The following is a 22,561-nucleotide window of genomic DNA, read 5'->3' as shown; positions in this document are numbered from 1 at the left end:
TCACTAGGAAGAGAAGCAAGAAGAAAAGACAAACAGAGAAGGGAATGTTTTGGGGGCATTTGTAGCAAAATAAAGAGAGGAAGTTCAGAAAAAGGAAGAAAATTTGGTAAAAAGGAAATGTAGGACAAACCCCTCCTTTAGAAAGCTTGCCAGAAAAGACATAAATAGGCCAGCAGCACACACAAGTCATAGCTTTACACTCCCTCTTCCCTCCCTCATGCATAGCAGCATCAAAACCATCAGCTTAGTCCCTGTCTTCTTTGCAAAAGAGCCTAAGATGCTGTCCAAGAAACAGCTCAGCTTCTGTGGAGCCTTTCTACTGCTGAGTTCACAACAGCCTTGCAGAGCAGATTGAGAGGAAGAAGCAAATGTCAAAAAGCCACTCTGGACTTCCAAACCAGGTTCTCTCCCCCACCCCAATCCACATGGAGCACTGCAGTCACTGCACCATCTTTTTCCCAATTCATGGTGATGGGGTGTTGATGGTGGGGGGAGAGAACTAACTGGATGTTCAAAATCTCTACCTGGATTTGTGAAAGGCAATAGAATAATAAAGAAGAGATGGAATTCCACCCACCAACCTGTGGTTTGGGAGCACAGCTGGGGGTTTCATTTAGTAAGCAATGCAAAACTAAACAAGCTTGTTAAAGAGTGGGAAAGTACTCTATTGAGCTTTTGGTGGGTTTCCTGCTGATTAAGCCCCCTATAATACAGTCATCCCCTGCAGTTGAAGACAGTCCATTAAGGCTGAACAGAGAAAGAAAACTGAGACTATGTCAAAGAGAAATAAGTCGTTCGTGTTCAAAATATTGTCTGCATTTCAACAGAAGTTTATTTTCCACAAGATAACAAATATAACTTGGATTACTAAAATTGACAAGAGACTTTATCGTAAGAATGACTGGTAGAATGCCAAATCATAACACACCACTCTGCAAAGGGTGGAGATTTTCAAATGTAGCAAAGTACGGGTCTGTCCCCCACCTTGTCTTTACTTCATAATAAGAAGAGATGGAATTCCACCCACCAACCTGTGGTTTGGGAGCACAGCTGGGGGTTTCATTTAGTAAGCAATGCAAAACTAAACAAGCTTGTTAAAGAGTGGGAAAGTACTCTATTGAGCTTTTGGTGGGTTTCCTGCTGATTAAGCCCCCTATAATACAGTCATCCCCTGCAGTTGAAGACAGTCCATTAAGGCTGAACAGAGAAAGAAAACTGAGACTATGTCAAAGAGAAATAAGTCGTTCGTGTTCAAAATATTGTCTGCATTTCAACAGAAGTTTATTTTCCACAAGATAACAAATATAACTTGGATTACTAAAATTGACAAGAGACTTTATCGTAAGAATGACTGGTAGAATGCCAAATCATAACACACCACTCTGCAAAGGGTGGAGATTTTCAAATGTAGCAAAGTACGGGTCTGTCCCCCACCTTGTCTTTACTTCATAATAAGAAGTGAAGCCTGATTTTTATCCATTTGTTGATTTGCTTTGTAATCTCCTCCAGTAGATCAGTTTCCTTCTCTTTTCCTATCAGACTTCTAGGAATCTCTGTAATTCTCCTTTTCAGGTGGGATCAGAAAGAAACACGGGGTGGGACGAAATCTTTAACAGAAGACCACAAATAACCACAAGGGTACAGCTCAGCTTCAACACAAGAAAACCAAAACACGAGGATGACTGGAATAGTTGACTGGAGGAAACATCACCTTTGAAGCTAAAGGCCCAAATGTAATTCATTGGTGATATTGTGCTCCTTCTCTCTTCTTTATCCTCAGGCCTTTTCTCAGCTACAAAAGTGTCTGAAATTTATTGTAGCACTGACACTAACATATAAACATAAGAGGGAAGGGGTGGGAAACACAGAAGTGTAGCTTACCTGAGGCACCAAGACATCTTCAAAAACCTAGAGATCTAAGGATCTCATGACTGCAGTTTCCGAGTCTGTCTCTCTCCTCCCCATCATCTCTCTGAATCCCCCACCAGTTCTGCTTGTTATCCTGTTCCTGCAATGTCTGCATCCAAAAGCAAAACCATCAAGCACAAGAAGAGTAAAGCAAGAGAGGAGAGGAGGAAAACATCCAGATCCGGGCTGTTTTCCTCTGTGGAGGTGGAGCTTGCAGCTTTGCGGTGCTGATTTAAAAAGGGGGAGGGGGGGGAACAACCCAAACCAAAAAAGAAAAACAATAAAATAAAATCAATTAACCTCTAAAATAATCAAACTGGGGCTGTGGGTGGTCCCAGGGTATTGGAGGCGGAGATTAATTGAAAGCTGGAAGCAGCTTAATCGGGAGGCTGAAGCAGGAAGAAGACACAAGTGTGGTGTTGCTTTTCTGAGATCCTTGAAGCTTTTGGCTAGGACAGCCTGCCTGCCTGGCTTCCCTACTTCCCAGGAGGCCTGGATCTGATCTGATGGTATCAGGCATCCCTCCAGGCGGCCGGAAAGGGTAATGAGCAAACGGATTGGTATGGATGTGGAAGGGGCGGGGAAGAGGAGGTGGGATAAGTGGCAGAAGGACGCTGCAAAATCTGCAATTCTTGACGGATCCCAGAGGTCCCCTTCCCCTAAGGTAAAGTCTTGACTAAGAGAAACACAAGTGGCACGGAAATTTTTGCCAGCTTTCAAGTTCTGCAGAATTATTTGTCAGGCAACATTTTTGCAGATAAGCAGGATTTGCTTAACTACTGATACCGGTTTATTTTCTTCTTCACAGAATCTCAGCATCACTGTTTTTATATATCATAAACAGATGAGCTGGAGAGTCAGGCTAGTTTACACCAGGGCTTTTCGTCACCTGATGATTACATCATCATGTGACGACCTTCCCTTGTGAATGGTCTTCAGGTTTTGAATATCATAGAATCTATGCATAAACTCATCATTTAGAGCGAGTTCCCATGTTCAGATACTGTTAAATGCCCAGTAGTCGTAGGTAGAGGACAAATGCCCAGTGTATTTGTCTGAAATGGTATAGCTATGGGGCAGCAGGTTTCCTGAACAGGGGGTTTCCTGACCATCCAACTCTATTATTCTGTATGTATGAATGAAATAGACTCTCTGGTTTCCAATTCTGTTGTTCAAATTATAAGGAAAGGATAAATGTTTTAAATATGCTTTATCTCCTAATATTTTGCCGAATATTTTTCACAACTCACATCTAATGAATGATCCAGAGCTGCTATTTAGTGATGTCCTGAGGCTATTATCACTTAGAATTTCCAAAATGTGCACTGGGAACTCGAGTCTCTCTATCTGTTGCTAAACTATACCTCCCAAAATTCCTCACCTTTGTATGGCCAGTGTTATTGGAAATTCAAGGACATCTGTAGTGTCATAGTTTCTTATCCCTATTATAGTTGATATCCACTTGATATGCACTACTTTTGGAAAGTAACCCCATAATAAATCCATGGCCCAATCTCTACAATGGCCTTCTCCAACTTGGTACTTCCAGAATTATGAGAACTATATGCTCCAAAATTCCCAGGCAGCCTATTCATCAAGACTATTAGGAATTCTGGAAATTTCAAAATTAGTTCTGGAGAGAACTAAGTTAGGTAATATTACCTTCGCAACTCTGGACCATCACAGTGATTATATACTTTTTGTCAGGTATGCCTCTGTTCAGAATCCAAAAAAGAAACCCCCAACTCCATGTTTGTAGAGAAGAGGTACTTTTACTGAGTCTGAAATGATAGCAACAAAAGAAAAGCAAGATCTGACCAAAAGGTTGAAAGTTACATATTGAAAGTTTCCCCAAATCCCTCCCCCCAAGGACCTAGGCTGAATGTCCAATCCCCATTCCATAGATGTCATGTGGGGCACATCTTCAGGTGTTTTCGTCCATCTAATATTCCAGGACAGTTGACCTTGACATCGTATAAACAACTCCATCCAGCTGCACAGTAGATCATGAGAGCATCCTTCCCTTTTTGTTCACACAGGCAGTCTTCACTCCAGCTCACTTCCCCACCCAAATGCCAAACTTCCCCACCTCCCCGTTACTATGGCAGCTGATAGCAAGCAAGTGTCAAAGAGGCTGACATTCGGACCTCCTGCAGTAGAGCATTAGCCCAAAATAGACAAGATAGAAACAATCAAAATACATTAATAACATTAAGGCTTGTCAGGCTATTTAGTTTGAAATGGTTGTAAGAGTTTTGGGGCTCTGACATCTCAAGCATTCACCCATTCAGATTGAGAGGGAGGAAAATGTTTCCATGCCACCAAATACTGTACTTTCCCCCTATGTTTCCTGGAATCCAGGATCTCTTTGACCTCGAAATGCTGCTCTCCTTTGATGAGGAGGGGAACGGGAGGGGCAGGTTAGTTTGGTTGAAGAGGAGGCACATTTCAGGTTTCAGCAAGCTAACATGAAGCACAGGGTGGATCCTTCTAAGGTTTTTTGGTAGCTCTAACTGTACTGTGACCAGATTCACAATCCTTACAATAGGGTCCCAGTTTCTTTAACTTCTGGGTGGTCTGTAAATACTTAGTGGACAAGAAAACCCTATCCCCAACTTGGTAGTCTTTTGGCATAGCTCTTTTCTTGTCAGCCTGTTTCTTATGGGCTCAATGAGCCTCGTCTAATGCCTTATGGGTGATGGGCTAGATAAACTGAAGCTGTTCAATCCATTCCACTAGGGAAGGGGTTTGGGGCTTCTCCTGCAACAGTTCTGGAATGGGTATGAAATCCTGACCAGAAGCCACTTTGAATGTGGTGAAGCCAGTGCTACTATGGATGGAGTTATTATAAACAACCCCTACAAAAGACAGTAAGTCAGCCCAGTTATCTTGCTGAGGTATTGTTCTACCTCAAGTTAGCGCATTCACAAGCCCCGTTAGTTTGAGGGTGGTGGGAGCAGCTTAGGCCTTGGGCGGAGCCTAACAACTTCAGGAACTCCCTCCAGAAGTGAGAGGTGAATTGTACCCTCCCAACTGAAATGATGCATTTGGGAGCACCATGTAACCTATATGCATGTTGAATAAACAGTTTAACTAGCGTTTTTGTGGAGGGAATCTTGGAGCAGGGTACAAAATGCACCTGCTTGGAAAACAAGTCCGTGATCACGAAGATGACTATATTTCCTCCATTCTTGGGTGATGATGAAGTCCATGGATATTTCCTTCCATGGACCACTGGCGCCAGCAACATTCTGGAGAAGTCCAGCTATCTTTCCAGGAGGCCTCTTTGCAGATGCACACACAGGACAACTAGCGACGTAGAACAACTATGTCCTTTTTCAAGGAGGGACATTAGAACTGCTGTTTAACTAAGTGTAATGTTTTCACAAACCCGAAGTGTCCAGAAGCTTTTAAATCATGGGCCTGTTGTAATACAGTCCCCCTAACACTGGCAGGGATGTATAACTTAGTGCCCACCCATACTAGGCCATCACAAATGGTGCAATCATTTGAGTGGGACAAGAACCACTCCACCATAAAATGTTGTGATCTGCTAGCAGCCTGCGGAGTTGGCAACGGAATTGGACAGTGATGAGGCTGAGGAAGAACATGGGCCAGTCTTGGAGGGCTGATGAAGGCCTGGATGAAGGCTCTATGTCAGAGGCTGAGGTGGGGCCAGGGCCATCAGGGAATGGGGTGCAGACTCCAGAGCCTCCAGAGCCTCCAGAGCCTGATAGTTGTGGGGCAGAGGAACAAGAGGAGCCTGTTCCTAATGCACACATGAGAAAAGCTGCCAGAAGGCAAGAGCAGCTCAAGCAAAGAGGATGACTTAGGAGTAGGGCCAAGAGATAATTGGTCCCTCCCGTAAGCCTTAAAAGAGACCAGCAACAGTGTTTGAGGTTTGCCGGAAAATAATGTTGGTAGCTTCGTCTTCTTGCATTTATTTTTTGTATCGGTGACTTTTGAACGTTTGCCAAGAAAGGCCTTTGGCAGTTTGCCTAATTGGACCAAGGTTTGTGATAGGATTGAGGAATTTGTGATGGAAGGAATTTGCTTTAATTTAGTTGAACTATGCTGGGAATGAAGTAATTCTCAGCTGTTCAAATAAAGTTTGTTTTTTCACTGACTGAGTTTTCTACTACCTACTTGGGCCTGGGTCACAACATAAAGTTCTTTCCCCCAAGAAGATAACACAAGGAGAAATTAAAACGTTACAGTGTTGCACCCAATGGACTTGCTTGGGTGAAAATTTCCAGGGTGTTTTTAAGACCTCTAGGTTTTAATGATCTGTCCACACTTCAAAGGGGTGTTTTGCTCCTTTGAGGAAATGCCTCCAAGTTAGCAAGGCCCATCGGACAGCAAATGCTTCCTTCTCCCATATTGCCCATCTCCTTTTGGTTTCAGTTAATTTCCAGGTAATGTAGGTACAGGATTGTAAAGTTCCAGCAGTGTTGGCTAGTAGTATTACCGCTGCCATAGCCACGTCACTGGTGTTAGCCTGGACTATGAAGGAGGCATTCATGTTGGGAAGTTTAAGGATGGGTTTGGCTGCAAAAAACCATTTCAGCTTCTCAAAGGCTGCTTGGCACTCCATGGTCTACTCAAGGGGGCAGCTAGGCCTTGGCTTAGCTTCTCCATTTGTCTTTAGGAGATTGGTAATGGGTAATGCAATTTTAGCAAAGATGGGGATGAATTGTTGATAAAATTTTGCAAAACCTAGAAAGCTTTGCACCTGCTTTCTGGTGTATGAGGGTGCCCACTCCATGATTGCCTGAACCTTCTCCAGGTCCATTTCTATACCCTCATGCGATATGCAGTAACCCAAATAGTCAATTTTAGTCTGGTAAAATTCGCACTTTGACAATTTGGCATACAGTTCAGCAGCACTGAGTTTTTTCAGGACTGATTGCACTAACTTTACATGTTCCTCCATGGTTTCAGTGTAAATAAGAATATCATCTAGATAATAAAAAACCCCTTATAAAGGCAGCACCTCATTTATCAGTTTTATAAACACAGCTGGTGCGCCTTGTAATCCAAATGGGAGCACCTTAAACTGGAAACAACCCAAAGGGCAACTGAATGCGGTTTTCAACTCATCTCTTTTCTTAATTTGGACTCTGTAGTTAGCTTCTCTCAAATCCAGTTTAGTGAAAACCTTTCCTTTGGCTAGATGAGCTAACGTCCTTCATTAGGGGTAGTGGATAAACAGTGTATATAAAGGCCAACATCAGCTAAAGAATTAGCTGTGGTTACACATTTTTGTGAATAAAAATATTCTTATTTTTATCCTAATGCATCCTATCCTATCTCCTAATGCATGGAATAAATGTGTGGAATAAATAAATTTATGTACAAATGTACTTCAAATTCTCAGTAAAGTAACACTTGTTTGACATGAACAAAATTGCTCTTGTTTTGTTTTGCATTTAAATTAGGTTCAACCTCTGTTCAGCATCTCTAAACAATTGAATCTAAGCAAGTCAGAAATAAAACTGCATATGATAGTCCTTTAGATTAGATTGTCTATAGAAAAATTACTCCTTCAGTTTATCCTCTCTTGGAATAATTTTCTCCCTTTCCCACCTCAAATGAAAGAAATAGTGATATAAATCTCTCCAGCCAGGTGTTTAACTCATCTTTCCAAATCCATGTTATAAGAATTGGCTCACAGGAATAAAAATTGGGTTATTTTGAGATGACAGCAGGATTTGTTCAGAAGAGGTAAAGAACTTGGTGCTGAATGGACAGCTCCAGAAATTTTATTCAGCTAACTTGCTTGAATTTATAAAATAGGAATAAAAAGAGAGAAAGCATTCTTAGATGCTAAATCCTATTGATGTAAGAATACAGATTAAAACTTGTCCAAAAGATAGTTGCTCAGCCACTTTGAGTTAATGTATGTAATTTAAAAACAATGCACTATTTTTGTTTAACAGAATTCTCTTTTAATACAGTTGGCCATAGCTTACGGCATAAACAGTGCAACTGGGTGATAGAATTGATGGGGCCCCAGAGATTAGGTAGCCAAAATCATACCTTTTGTGTCTTCGCCCTGGAATGAATGATTAAAAGCTTGGGCTTTTTTTGTGTACTTTTACATTTGGGAAGATTAGTTGACCCAAGGTTGCTTTAACATTTACAGATGTTGCCTATTTCAGCCCTTTTGAAGTCTGTTCCCAAAATGAATTGTAGCCCTGATTGCTTTTAAAATAGATGCAGACCTCAGGTCAACAGAAGTTGAACTTCTTAGTAATATATAGTCATTTTATTACATAGTAGAATACAGCTATTTCATTTTTTAAAAATTGTATGGTGAGTGCTAACAGATCAAAAGTATTCATTTTTAAGTCATAAATGTATATCAGAATTTTATAGTTTAATGAAACTACACCTCTTGCAAAGATTTTTAATGACACTGAAATGTAGAGATGATTAATATTAAAATGACATTGCACATATTACAGATATGGTCATCAATAGCATTGGAATTGGATATCAATAACAGGGTCTTTTCTATGTATATTCAAATCTGTATCCACTCCATTATAACTGGATATCCAAATAGATAAGATCATTTGATAATGCAATAAGCCTACATCTTCTAGGATAGCTAATCATAGCATACAAAGAAGCACTGTTGCTCACAGATAAATAGCTCTAGATAAACAAACAGTTTCACTGAAGCAATAAAATCCAACTCCCTGCTCATTTAGAAAGTAATTTTAAAAAACTGCTGATAAAAGTCTAGCCAGTCATGGCTAACCTTTTCAGTAGCGAGTGTCGAAAGTATGCATGCATGCACGCGCATGAAAGCATGTGTGTGCATGCACACACCCATAATACAATGTATGCATGCCCCCTCCCACTGGTGCATGCCCATGTGACCCACTGCATGTGCCCCACCACCGTGCATGTGCAGCAGAGACCTGAAAGCCAGCTGGCTGGTGGGAGGCGCACGCACATGCACGGCAGAGCTGAGCTGGGGCAGAGAGGGCTCTGCGTGCCACCTGTGGCATGCATGCCATAGGTTCGCCATCACGGGTCTAGCCATTTATGATATGTGTGTATCATAAATCAAGATTTCCCAGCCTTTTTGTGGCAATGTGCATATTTTGAGTTTTGAAGGCATATTGTGATTAATTTCATTAAATCAGTATTTCTCAACCTTGACAATTTTAAGATGGGTGGACTTCAGCTTTCACAACTCATGCCCATGTTCAATAGTTGCCACTAAATGGTTGCAATGTTGCAGTTCAATCATAAAACACTTTATGTACTAGAAGGGAAATAAAGCACAGAGTTACACTTAGGTTTTTAAGATTGCCTGCATGGCCTACTTGAGACCCAGAGGTATTGTTGTAATTACAGACTATGCTTGAGGCTAATGCTTTGCTGTATAGTGAAGTATTTCCTATTCGTTTAAGAAATAGTCATCTTTTTTCAGAAAGGAATGTTGGCTGGTGAAGACCAGGAGAGCATTTTTTTCTGCTATAGCGTAGGTTCTTCCCCCACCTTTCCTCCTAAAACCCTGGCTATGTGCCTTAGCCTGGGATCCCGAGTGTCTGAGGGCTCTTTTCTTGATTATATAGTTTACAATATCTCATCTGTTATTTGCTTTTCATTTCTTTTCTGTTCTGTGTTTTGTTTTTGATTGTTCGTCACCCAGAGTCATTGATTTGAGTTTAGCAACTATATAAATAGAACGAACGAATAAGATTAGTCAATAAATTTACCTTTCTATCACAGTTAATATTTTTATTTAGCAGAAACTTTGGGCTGCCCTTAAGGATTTTGGGATCATGTGGCCTGCAGTATCAAGCTATGCACCATGATACTAATTGTTTAAATTTTGATGTAATTCTTCCATATCTGTTCAGGGCCTGTGTTCTTTTCTCAGATGTACCTTTTTTTTGTTTACTTTTAGAGGTGTTGACATGGGTAATTTTCCAAAGTTGCTATTGGGATTTGAAGCTGTTTGATGGGACATTCCAGCCATTTGTTGGGAATGCAATAACTCTAAATGCCTACCTTGATCTTAAATGACCACCCAACTCCTTTCTTAACCCTACAGTAGTGGCTGTAGTCCCCTTATTCCATGACTATTTTATCTTAGGCGTGGCTTCCCTTATTTCCAGGAATTGGATAGTTAAAATGCAATGTCCCAAAGATGATTTTCTCAAAAGGCAACTGGACTTTGTTTTTTCTTTGAATATGTTTTGCTTCTCAACCAAGAAGCTTCTTCAGTTCTGACTGAAGACATTTAAAATGGAATGGGAGAAGTTACGTTCAGTTTGTTTGGAATCATGCTTTGTAAAGCATCCATAGTGCATCACTAGCTGTTGCTTTAACAATACTGTATGTAGACAAATTCTAAATATATTCCTGCAGCTGACCAAACTTTCTGAGAATTTGTTTGTGTAGTGTATGAAATATAGGGTTTTTTTTCATTAGCTCCTGAATTTCTCAGGCTAAGTTAGCCTACATCTTGAACTCTCATCTTCCTCAGCCAACATGGATGTGCTGTTAGAGATGACGGTAATACTAGATCTATTTATGTACTGATTTTCTACTTCAAGAAAATATATTTCAAATTATGTCAAATCTAAATCTTCAGAAAAGAAATTCATAGAAAGAGTAGTGGAAGCTTGTAACCAACTTTCAGTGGAGACAGTGGATCAGTAACTGACTGAAATGTGCTTGGGATAAACACTTGCCCAACACCTGACAAAAATTAAAAAAATAAGATAAAATAATAAAAAAGATAATAAATAAATACATTAAAAAGAAATAAACTCAAAGAGCAGACTTGATGAACCATTAGGTCTTTTTCTGCTATCAGTTTTCTATTTTTCTAAGAAACAGATTCTTCTTCTAGTTTCTTTAGCAAGATATGATGAAAAAAGACAGATGGGCTTTTAAGAATTTCATCAACTGAACTAGATGAGCTTCAGGAAGGTTTTCCACCTTTGGAGAGACAAGCCAATCAAGAGATTGTGTTTATTAAAAGGGGCCTATATTCTGATGCACAATAAAGCAGGGCTGTGTGTCTGTAATCCAAATACTGCAATATCTCACGAATGAAGGCAAATATACGTGTCCCTGGATAATGACGTGAGGTTGAATTTGGGTCAGCCCTGGTGATTTGATCTCGCTGTAATATCTATTTCTCTATATTGAAGGGGGGAAAAAGAACGAAAATTGGGGAATTGGTGCAACTGGTGGTGAAAATCTTTCTAAGGTCTGCAGTATCCTGCACCCAAGGTCTTAGTTTTCAAAATGTACCAGAGATGAAATTTGACTGGCAAATGCATTTCTAAAAATCAGTACTCATTAACACAAGATGCTTCTTTTCCCGAACTAATGTAATTAGTGAAGCCATCAAGACTGCACTATTAAAGTGGGAACACATTATAAGGCGTTCATTGAGTTTTATTTTTTTAATATACATGCTTGGATTCAAAGAGGTGGTGTTATTAATCAACAGCCTGGTACAGCAAGTCTCTGGTACTAAATTACCGACTAAATCACAATTGATTTGAGTCTGTAGCATTCCCAATGACTAGCATGACTAATGACAAAGAATTATAGGAACTGTAGTCAAGATTTCAATGAGCATCACACTCCTAATTTAGCAAGTGGCTTGCTTACATACAGAATTATCTATTTACTCTAAGAAAGAAATATGCGCATGAGCGCGCACACACACACACACAATTTATGTAGAATTCTGTATGGGTCAACATACTTGTCTTCTATTTGTCTTCATACAATGGTTCTTTTATTTTTAGCAATTCATCTCCCACAATCATCTAAATTGTTCATTTACAGGTAGTTCTTGACTTGCAGCTGTAATTGGCAGCAGAATTTTTGTTACTAAGCAAAGTGACGGATAAATGAGTTGCACTTGATTTTATGACCTTTTTTCCCATATTGAGTTAAATGAGTCACACAAACACTAAATGAATCAGGCTTCCCCCATTAACTTTCCTTGTTGGAGCTAGTTTGAAGGTCACAAATGGCGATCATGGACATAAAGCCTTAGCATGTCCATGCTGTTTTCTAAGCAACTTAGTTTTGATCAAATGACTGTGGGGATGCTACAATAGTAAGTGCGAAGATTGTTTGTAAGTCACTTTTTTCAGTGCTATTTTATCTTCCAACAGTTGCTAAATGAATGGTTATAAGTCAAGGACTACCTGTATCATTTATCTCAGGAGAATGAATCACATATAGCTGTATTTTAAATATTATTAACACTACAAGAAAAGTGTGAATGTTGCAATTTGGCAACATTCCTGCCAGGTAACCATATCCATTCCAGAGTGCTCCACTCCAGTCTTACTCATGTAAGTTTTTGTAGCCCAATAACGATGGAGCACAGCCCCATCCTTATTGGGCTGTTTCCTCACACCATCTAACACCATGCTTCTTCTAAAATGACTGGATTCCTCATCTTGTTTGTCGACCGCCATTTCACTACACAGCCATTAGCAACAGTACCAGTTTGCTATTAGAAGGACAAATTGATTAGCTTTTATTAATATACACATTAGACTAAGTGTAGCCTCTGGGTCTTCCAATATCAAGCCAAATACTTTGTTTTTAATGGTGAATCAGTCAAATCTTGGAAATATACATTTGCAACACTACTTTAAAGGAGAATATTTGTAGCTCAGGGTTGAAGTGAGGGATCCTTGGTGCTCTCTGAACTTTGTTGTTCACTTGCAGATGTTTCATTACCCAAACTAGGTAACATCACCAATGCTAGTGACTAGCAAGGTAACAATCAAGGACAGAGAGCGCCAAGGACCCTTCAAATACTATTTTGCATGGCAACAGCCTACAAACACAAATGGCAAACTGCATTTTCACAGGCAAATCTATAGTTAAACCCAAATTAATTTTTTAAAAGGGAGACATTTTGGTGTAGTGGTGGAGGTACTGGTGTAGAATTCAGGAGACTGCGAGTTCTAATTCTGCTTTAGGCATGAAAGCCAGCTGGATGACCTTGGGCCAGACTCTCTCTTTCTCTCAGCCCAACCCACCTCAAAGGTTGTGGGGAAAAAGAGAAGGAAGGAGTATTATGTACATTTGCCACTTTGAGTTATTTATAAAGTAATAAAGGCAGGATTAAAAATCTAATACATTTCATGCTTGTTTACACCTTTTACCTCTAATGTTGGTAAACTTGTTCTTTTTACTCTGGCTTTCTGATGTGGTAGACTTTTCTATTTGAAGGCATGCTTTCTGAGTCCCAACCAAACATTTTCAACCCCAGTGATGTTGAGTGGCCTCTCCATGAATATATCAAGGCAAAATTTAAAATAGTTCACACAGCTCAATTCTGAATTGAATATACCCCGCCCCCCCCCCTTTTTTTTTTTGAGAACTTCACTTGCTCTTAGATTGTCCTATTGCACAGCATGGGCAATTTCTGACCCATGAAGTCACATGTGATCTTTTTTAGTTGCACTTCCTGGTGCCCCCTTCAGTTGACAAATTTCTGTAGCAAATTGTTGAATTACAGCATATATATTTTTTGCATTTAAAAAAGTAAATAGCTATTTGTTAAATCTCTGATAGGCTTAAAAAAAGCTATTTCGCTTTAAAAGCAAAAATAAACTTATTCCCAATTTCCCTATAGGGGTGAACATTACAATCCCACTACATCCAGAAGCATCACTGTATCACTGCTGTGTACCAACAGTGATTCTCAGATGCAGAACAATTTTTAAAGGAAGTGCAACTCCCCTCCCTAAGCTGCTCCTACTTTCATTTGACTCTTATAACATTAATCTGCCTTGATATTTTCATAACTCCATTTCTTCTGCAATCCAAAAGTGAGGTCTATAAAAGGCATGAATGGAATTTAAGGGAAGTTATACAATCCCATCTTGAAATCATGTTAATATCTCTCAGTGTATGAATTTCTGGAGCAGTTATCCATTTGAATGCATACACTGCAGACACCATAAAAATGCTTTCCATGCCATCTTTCCATATCTGACTATCTTGTTGGGTGATGGATTAAATAGTTTTTGTTCAAAAAACAGGGAGAAGAAAAAAGGCCAACATCACGATGAAAAGAGGATTTTATATTTGAATCCTCATTAATGGGTTACATCCTATCCACCTATCTATACAAAAATTTCCTCTTGCTCTTCTATAAGGACTCTCTTGAAGAACATTTTTAGCTACGTCAGCCAAGTGCATTCATGCAAGTTCCTCCCCTGCAATGTTTGAAAAACTGAACAGGGTTGGAAACAAAATCTTGCTATTTATATGACCAGATGGTAGGACAATTGGAATACAAAACCAGGAACAATACGTACGTACATACATACATATATATATTATATACATATACATTTATACTTGTGAGATTAAATTTAAGATGTTTTCTTTTAAATCTGATCTGCTTTTCAGAAGTTCCCTGTCCACCTTTCATCCAGTTAGAGCATTTTGTATCTCTCTTATACTATCTTGCTGGATGCAGATCTACTTAATCTGCTGTAATTCAGTATGGAGATGAAGGAGAGTCTTTTCGAGCTACTTTCCATGGTTTTCATTTTGTATGTATGGGAATTCCCATGTTATTAGGAGAATGGCACAATTTCTCCTGTTGTGGCTATTTCTGCAACTTCTTCCATCTGTATGCATAAAGAGAACATAGTATAGGACGTGTTATTTTGAATGACATCACTCAATCATACACATGTAAGTTCCTACCGAACCTGGATCCTTCAAGCGTCAGACAACCAACTCCATTATCACCCCAGCAGTTGGTAGAAAATGTGCTGCAACAAATATAACACATAAAGGGGACTGAGGCTGTAAATTGGCTGAACTAGACTTGCAGTAAACTTTTGAGCAATTCACAGAGCACTAAAATGCATACTCCCCACGTTATATGTGCATGAATATACAGTATGATGCCTTTAGCTTTAAGAGCAGTGATAGATCTTTAGAATAGATATGTGAGAACATTTACAATGTGACCCTTTCTAGGTAGAGGAGATAGGAAAGCGCCCTTTCCCAAATCCTTTGATTCCCCACTTCTAGGATAAAAACTTGGACATCTCAGTTTTTAATTTTTGATTAATGAATCCAAAATATTTGCCATGCTGAAGTTCCTTGTTCATAAATCATGGCATGAGGATAGAATACCCATTCCATATATAAATTAAACTTTGGAAAATAACTCACCAAATTGCCACTGTTTGACCAATGTAAGTATATAAACAGATCACAGAAATATGCAAATATTAACCTAACTCTGGGAAGTGATCTTCTTGAATAGTCATCTTATGTGTGAACAGTTTTCACACATCAAAACCTTTGAATTCCAAATTATGAAGGATAAAATGAATGATTTTTATCACAAATAAACTACACGTCCTCATTATGGGATCTGGAAATTTCTAGGTGAATCCTGGAGAAATAAGTGAAAGAAGTCATCATCCTTCAAAATAAACCAACTTCTGTATAATGCTAACCCTGATATTCAATCTCTTTCATCACCAGTATCTTTTTTTTTCACAGCAGTATTAATCCAAGAACCCCTCTCTCAAATTATAGGAAGGAAATATCCTGGGATTTTCTTCCCCACAGTGAAAAGTGCATGAGCACATGAGGACCAGAACATGACAATTCTAAAGGAAACTTTCTAGACTTTTCCTGACAGAATACTGTTTTAAAATAATTAATTCCAAGTTTTTGAAGTGGCATAGCTCAGTTCTTTTTGACAAAAAAGTTACTTTTCCAGCAACTTTATAGAATATACTTCTGCCACTTCTCATAGAAGATATTAAATAAATAACTGAGGGCAGTTAACAATGCCATTAAAAATACTGTCAAAAGTCTTAATATTACCAGAATGAGCCTGGAATTGTTCAATAGGTGGTGCTGTGATTGGATGAGAGAAATTGCATGATTTGAAAACCTCCCCCCCCTTTTTTTTTTACATTATATACTTTAAAACAACAAGATAAAACAATCTAGAACAGTTGTTTCTGGAAGTTTTGCCAACCTGTATCTTCTGGGTGTCCTGAATTAAAACGCTCATCCGCTGGCTTGGAAACATATGAATTATAACTTCACCCATGGAGAACACCAGCAAGAGAAGGAACTTTCATGTTTTTCAACTCCCAGGAACTTACTTTATATGCAAAATCTTATACGGGGACTTGATTATGGGTGCATGTTTAAAAATTATTTAAATAATACAACATTCAACTAAAATCCAGACACAAGAATAAGTCTAAGTAACTAACAAGAAAGATTCTGTCTAAGAAAATAACAAGGATAGACATGTCTGGTTTCACACATCATATACACTATGGTATGTTTACTGTAGTTTATTGACTAACCTTCAATTGTGCTGGATTTGCACATGGTAAATATCCAACAAACTACAGTATGGCTGGTAAGTTTGTATGAACCAAGCCCATTAATAGAGAAAACATTTTTGGAGATCCTTCTTGAGTTTCAGCATGCTACACTTCACAAGTCTTGTTTTTTCCTTACTCTCTTTAATATTATCCCTGCATAAAACACTGGCCATTAGTCCCAGTTACATAGATCCTTCACACTAACATTGCGTAGCTTATAAACTGACCATGAAACTGATGGAATACAGAAGATTTCAAGAGTTGTGGTGCTTGTAAGGACTTGCTATTCCATGGAAATGTTCTTTTGCAATCTCTTTTCTGTGGTGTAATATTTGATTCTGAATGAATAGCTTTTTGGAATATTGCTTCCTAGCTCATGATTCATAAGCATGCAGGAACATAGAATAACAACTATAGCATTCCACTTTGCTTCACTAAATAGAGGGAAAGGGGTAGGAGGCAAAAAATGTTAAAGTCCTGTGGCACCTCGGACAGCTTTTATAACCCACCACCAGCATCTGATGAACTCAAAACTGCTGTGGCATAAGATCTCCCAGGTAGCTAAGATGTTGTAGCATTTTGGACCTTCCTGTAGTTACTGTCTACACTAACTGTTCCTTCAGCAAAGAAATGTGTTGAAGTTAAGATACTGACAGGGTAACATATGTGCAACACATGACACTGTGTCACTGCCAAGGAGAGCAGTATGCCAACAAGAGAGAAGAACTTTAAATCCCAGCACTAAATGGATCTGTGCAGTGGTCCTCAGACCTGATGTAATGAATGAAAACAAAACGCAATAACCCTTACCATTAAATTAAAAAGACAAGATTCATTGTACACTTTGCTTTTGACCACCAGGGCTTTGTTTTCATGTTTTGCTCCTAATTAGTTCCATATTCCAATTTCCCCAGCAAACCCTGATGCTGACAGTGGTGAGATGGATCCAGCACAAACTGGTGGCCTTTGGAGATGCAAATACAGAATGGCAGTTCCATATTTTCCTAAAGTTTCTGGCTTCATTTCCTGGCTACAGCTGCCTTGATATATTTGCTCTCAGCAATTACGTCTGAACCCTCAAGTCCTTTGGGAGAGTCCAGTTTGTTAAGTCTCCAGAATGTAGATTCCCAGGAATCTTCCAAAATAAAATGAATAAAATGTAATGAGGAAAAGAAAAACAGGCTGATACTTCTTCCTTGATGTAAAAGTCAATCATGACGTCTCTTCAGTTGCCAGCAGGGATGTCCCAAAGATGGCCAACAAAACACCTGCTGGCTCACTCGTTAGAAAACAGATATAGTTCCCACCACAAAACATAGAGAACAATGGATTTCAAGTTGTCCAAAGGAAAATTAAAGATCTTCCCATCTCAAAGCTAAACAAGTGTCCCACCCTCCACCCCACCCAGCTCATAAGATCAAGATTCAGGAAGCAAAATGAAAACCGCTGGTCTTATCTGTCACCAGCAGAGTCTATGTTCTAGTTGCCTGCACAACTGAAGAGCCAGCAAGTCAATGTATAGACATGGGGCATCCGTCCCAATCCATCAAGATTCTCATCAGGCAGATGGGACAGAAGACATACATCACTGGACACAGATGACCACCTTCCCGCCCTCCATGATCTGTTTCTCCAGTTGACACAAGACACACACCGGACACAGAAACTGACAATGATTCATCACCATCAAGAGGTGGGTCGTGTCTCTGCAGTCCATCTAGAATTTCACCACCCCACCTGGTCTTTCACAGCCTCATACTCAACAGATGGCAAGGTCATCTACTACTTTTGCTGCAGTAGTTCTTCTGAAAGTGCTGGGCTTTACAGTATTTCCCCTGCAGTAAAATAAAGGGAACGAGGCACAGGATGAGGAAGAATAAAGACTGGGCATGGGTGGAAAAAAATTCTAAAGATGTTCCTTGCGAATAATAGTAATAATAGTTAATAATAAGATGAATTAATTTCTCTGGTTGGTTTATATGTTTTTCTGCTCTCTCTCTCTCTCTTTTTTTTAAGTCGTGTTGGAATTTTTCAAAGTCTGCAGCTTCGCCTCCAGTTCAGAGATCTGAAAAACACATAACAGAAAGGGATAAAGAGAAATTCTCCAGGCAGAGTAAGGAGCGTTTGGGATGGGGAAGAGGTAGGAAAGAAATGCAGATAATGTGGCTGGAGACACCAATGGTCTGGCTGGCTCAGACTGACAGATAACAATAAGAAATGGCTAAAGGAAAAATGGTGAGAAAGAATAATTAAGGGCAGTGAAGGACAGTAAGGATAATGCTAAAATGTATATGAATACAAATTAGGAAACCTTGTTTACTGCAGATTTCAAACGGCTTAGGTCTGTAATCTCTTTTCATGTCACTTTCATTCCCTGTTGCATTGCTATACATCAAGTTCTTTATAGTTTGCTGAATTACCTTCCCAGTACTCCTCATTACTAAACATGCTGACTGGGGTTGAAGGCATGAATTAGAAAAATCTGCAGGACTGCAAGTTATACACATAGCACAGATATTTCCGGATGACTCTGTTTCTTATTCATTAATAGAAAGAGAAGAAATGAGCCTCTTCTAAAATAAAATAAACAGACTTACCTCCCATAATAGTGCTATTATACTTTCAGATCATTAACTGTCATATGTGAGAGGATATGTAAATCCTTGACCATAATAATGGATTACTTGGGTATGGGGCCATGCTTGGGGACAAGAATTCCATCTATTAAAAAACGTGGGTGTATTATCCACAGCCACAAAAGATCTGTGGGTTGGCCATCTAACTGATTCAATGGTAACTATAGATCTTCAGGTAGTTGAGATGGCAAGAAATGCATTTACACAACTATGCTTTCGGCATTAGAAACAAACTTTCTTGAATTGGTGTAATTTGGCAAAGTTTACCAATGCTTCAATTATATCCTATTTAGACTACTACAATGCAGTGAGACTACTCCGAAGTATATGAAAAACTTTCATTGATTAAAAAAAGATGGAGGTACCCATATAGGCAATGAGCTCCCTAAGTTAGACTTGAAAAAAAAATTTTTTTTCTCAACTTGGAAAGAAAGAGATCCTTAAAAAAAAAAGTACAGAATCTGTTTTAAACCTATTCCTAATTTACAAAAGAAAAAATGTGACTGTTGCCAAATATCACAGTCCTGGAGAAAAGCTCTGAAGAGCCTCAAAAATGGGGCTTAGGGTATGTGTATATTTCATCAACCGTTGTTTGCTCATTTCTGGAATAAATGAATAAACAACCCTTTCGATTAAAGCTTAAGTAGTAGGGAAATTACAGATATGTAGATGTTAGACTATGTCTATAATCCTTGATTTTTGGCATGCCAATGAAAGACAACATCACAAAGATCCCACTTCTGTTTTTCAAGCTTGGACTTAACAATCACAAAACTATTATCTTATAAACATTACTGCAGCAGGTAAATAGATTCAACATCTTTGGAAACTCAATTTTAGCTATCCTTCCTTCTAACACTTGTCCCAAAATTTCTGTCACTGTGTCCTTTATTTATTTATAGGCTGCCCAATTCCATCAGCACTGTCCATCAAGGTACTTGTTTTAGAAACCTTGTGAACAATTAGCTACTGTGCCAAAACAGAGAAGGAGAAAAGAAAATGTTGATCAGCAACATATATGGGGATCAGGTCAAGGAGAAATCAGTGGAGCGATGATGATGAAAAACTGTTAGGGAAAAAAGAAAACGTCATGGGAGCAACAACTGGGAAAGCAGAGCTAAGCCCTTGACTTTGTGGCTTGAATAAAGGTTAAATTCCTTAAAAAAAGGAGTGGAATTATAGTGAAATCTTGTACTTTTCACAATAATGGTTTGTATTGTTTACGTTTGTTAGATAAAGATTAGACTGTCCAGATTTCAAAAACAGTCAGGCAATGTACTCTTAATTCAACTTTGTAAAGGAAGGAAGATCTAATATAACTAAACATAACTAGTTCCCTCTGCCCATAAATCTATTGTTTTTTTTCTAAGCCCTAAGTCTGAATATTGCAGCAGAAAACAGAGGAATTTTTTAAAAAATCAATTTTCTACAATCTAGATCAGGTCCCTACCACCCACTAGTGGGCATTCCAGCTTTCATGGTGGGCGGTAGGGGTTTTGTACGATACTGAAGCAATTTCCTTTTTTTAAAATTTAATTGACTTTTTAAAAAATTTTCATAGCATTATTTAAAAACATTTTCATTAGGTTTTCATAAAATTCCCCATGACAATTTAAATTTCTGAGAATATACTATTTGTATCGCCCATGCATAAGTTTAGTTCACGTTACGTAAGTGGAACTAAATGGTGTGACCGCAAACTATAGTGTGACCGCAAACAAAAGAGCGTTGTCCCAGAAGAGCTCGCGCATCTTCCCCCACATCACCCAGCTGTAACAGGCAAGCAAAGCTGGTAGCCAGCGCCCCCCCCCCAAGCCATGATGCGCGAGAGGCATGCGTAGATGACGATACATGGTGCATTACTGTGGAACTGGTGGGCGGTTAGAAAATTTTACTACTAACAGAGATACAAAAGTGGGCGGTAGGTATAAAAAGGTTAACTACCCCTGACCTAGATTGAGGCAGTTCATTTCTACCCTGTTTCCCCTAAAATAAGACATCCCCTGATAATAAGCCCAATCAGGCTTTTGAGTGCATGGCAATAAGGCCAAGCACTTATTTCAGGGTTCAAAAAATATAAGACAGGGTCTTATTTTTGGGGAGACACGGTATCATTTTTGTAATCAATCACTACCTCACACAGGTGCACTTCCAGACAAGATCACAGTAACTGTTTCTGGGATATACCAGCTTGGATTCTTGTCTGGCCTATCTCAAGGTCATACTCTTACTTTGTCCAGCCATCACAATCATAGCAAATGTTTTCTAATTCTGTTAGTTTTCCATCTGGCAGCCCAGGAATTCCTGGCAGCCCAGGAATAAAAAATGTTGCATGAATCTATGTAAAACTAAGATTTAATTCCTTCAAAAAAGTAATGCTGACTTCTGCTAACTTTAGCTTTTATACCTGTGAACCTCGCTCTTTTCATTTGTAACTAATAATCAGTAGATCTGTTTCCATGAACAGGGTCAGGATGGTGAGTAAGGGGAAAGACCACTTTAAAAAGACATAAATTGTTAGTTTTTAGGGGCTGAACTTCCAACAATGCACTGCAGAGGGAGCTAGTGAACAAATAGCCATTAGAGTTTCCAAGATATTCACAGAAAAGGTTTTCACTTTGGTTTTGGTTTCCATATCAGGCGTTCCTATCACAGAAACCCAGAGCCATTCACACATACACAAATGTTAATGCATGTGCACCAACATTTAACATACAAAAGCATGAAAAAACCCTGACAAATGTGACATGCCTGATGTAAGATTCAAGATGTGGCAGATTCCCCATGGCCCAGTAATAATAATAATAACAACAACAACAACAACAATAAAAAGTGTGTGTGTGAGAGTGTGGGCGTGTACGTATTACATATGTATATATTTGATCATGACATCTGTTGCAGAGTCAATGAGGCCCAGAGAAAATGTCTATGAAGAAGAGACAATTTATAAATTAAGATTGAATCGTAGAGATCTATATGGGATCTGATATGTTCTGATGTAAAATCAGATAGGGTTCTCAGATTACAAGACCTGGGGGAGGGGAGAACAATGGATTTAATATCTGATGGAAATGTTCTCCTGTGGAAGCTTCAGAAAGATACAATTAAAGAATTTCCACTATGCAAATATAGGATCCCTGGGTGAAAAAGTTATGAGATGCAATTATCAATCAGATAGAAGGATTTAAGATATTCCCCTTTCCTCCCCCAGCTGCAGGATCTACTGCTTAACTAATGATTGATTGCTTCAGATAAAATCCTCTAAGATAAAAAGATTCATGCCCAGCAATAAAGGAGATCAGAAAGGCTGGCATGTCCCCTTTTTCCTCCCCCATCTGTCAGCCTTGTGACAAGTGCTCATATTTACAGCTAGGTCCTTCTAACAGTAAGCATTCCCTCATGCATCCTGAGGCAGAACTATGGCCTCACCATCCCTCTCCTTCTTTCTCGTTCCTTCTGGGGTCACGGTAAGCCCCCAGCACTGTCCTTGATGCCCACCTTCTCTTGCAACTTGTCAACTTCCTCCTTGTGAGCCAATTCAGACTCCTCTTGGATGCGACGCTGAGCTGTCTCCTTCTTGAGGAACTCAATTTCTCTGCAAGCGGAAAAAGGAGGTAGAGGTTA

The 22,561-nt window shown here is 39.1% G+C and overlaps 2 protein-coding genes across 7 annotated transcripts in view; both read right to left on the bottom strand.

Moving 5' to 3' along the window:
• Positions 1–2,442, bottom strand: part of SAMD14 (sterile alpha motif domain containing 14) — a 34,655-nt gene extending 32,213 nt beyond the window's left edge. Inside the window, exons 1-2 of the mRNA XM_058179485.1 lie at positions 2,209–2,442; positions 1,882–2,017 (exon numbers count right to left, since the gene is read on the bottom strand). The gene's annotated coding sequence lies outside the window, so the exon portion shown is untranslated. The remainder of the gene's footprint in view (positions 1–1,881; positions 2,018–2,208) is intronic.
• A 5,734-nt stretch (positions 2,443–8,176) lies between these two features.
• PPP1R9B (protein phosphatase 1 regulatory subunit 9B) overlaps positions 8,177–22,561 on the bottom strand; it is an 87,987-nt gene continuing 73,602 nt past the window's right edge. The window contains exons 9-11 of one of the 6 annotated variants that reach the window (XR_009154766.1): positions 22,436–22,532; positions 16,529–18,136; positions 8,177–14,561 (exon numbers count right to left, since the gene is read on the bottom strand). Coding sequence is in view for 4 of the 6 variants with exons in the window: in XM_058179481.1 (XP_058035464.1) it covers positions 18,077–18,136; positions 22,436–22,532 (157 nt within the window). In the remaining 2 variants the exon portion in view is untranslated. Of the gene's footprint in view, positions 18,367–22,366; positions 22,533–22,561 lie in introns of all 6 variants that reach the window. The other 5 variants (XR_009154765.1, XM_058179481.1, XM_058179484.1 and 2 more) reach the window with 5 other exon arrangements.

This window comes from Ahaetulla prasina, chromosome 4, assembly GCF_028640845.1.
Source record: "Ahaetulla prasina isolate Xishuangbanna chromosome 4, ASM2864084v1, whole genome shotgun sequence".
Taxonomy (NCBI): Eukaryota; Metazoa; Chordata; class Lepidosauria; order Squamata; family Colubridae; genus Ahaetulla; species Ahaetulla prasina.
This window is presented reverse-complemented; position numbering and strand designations above follow the sequence as displayed.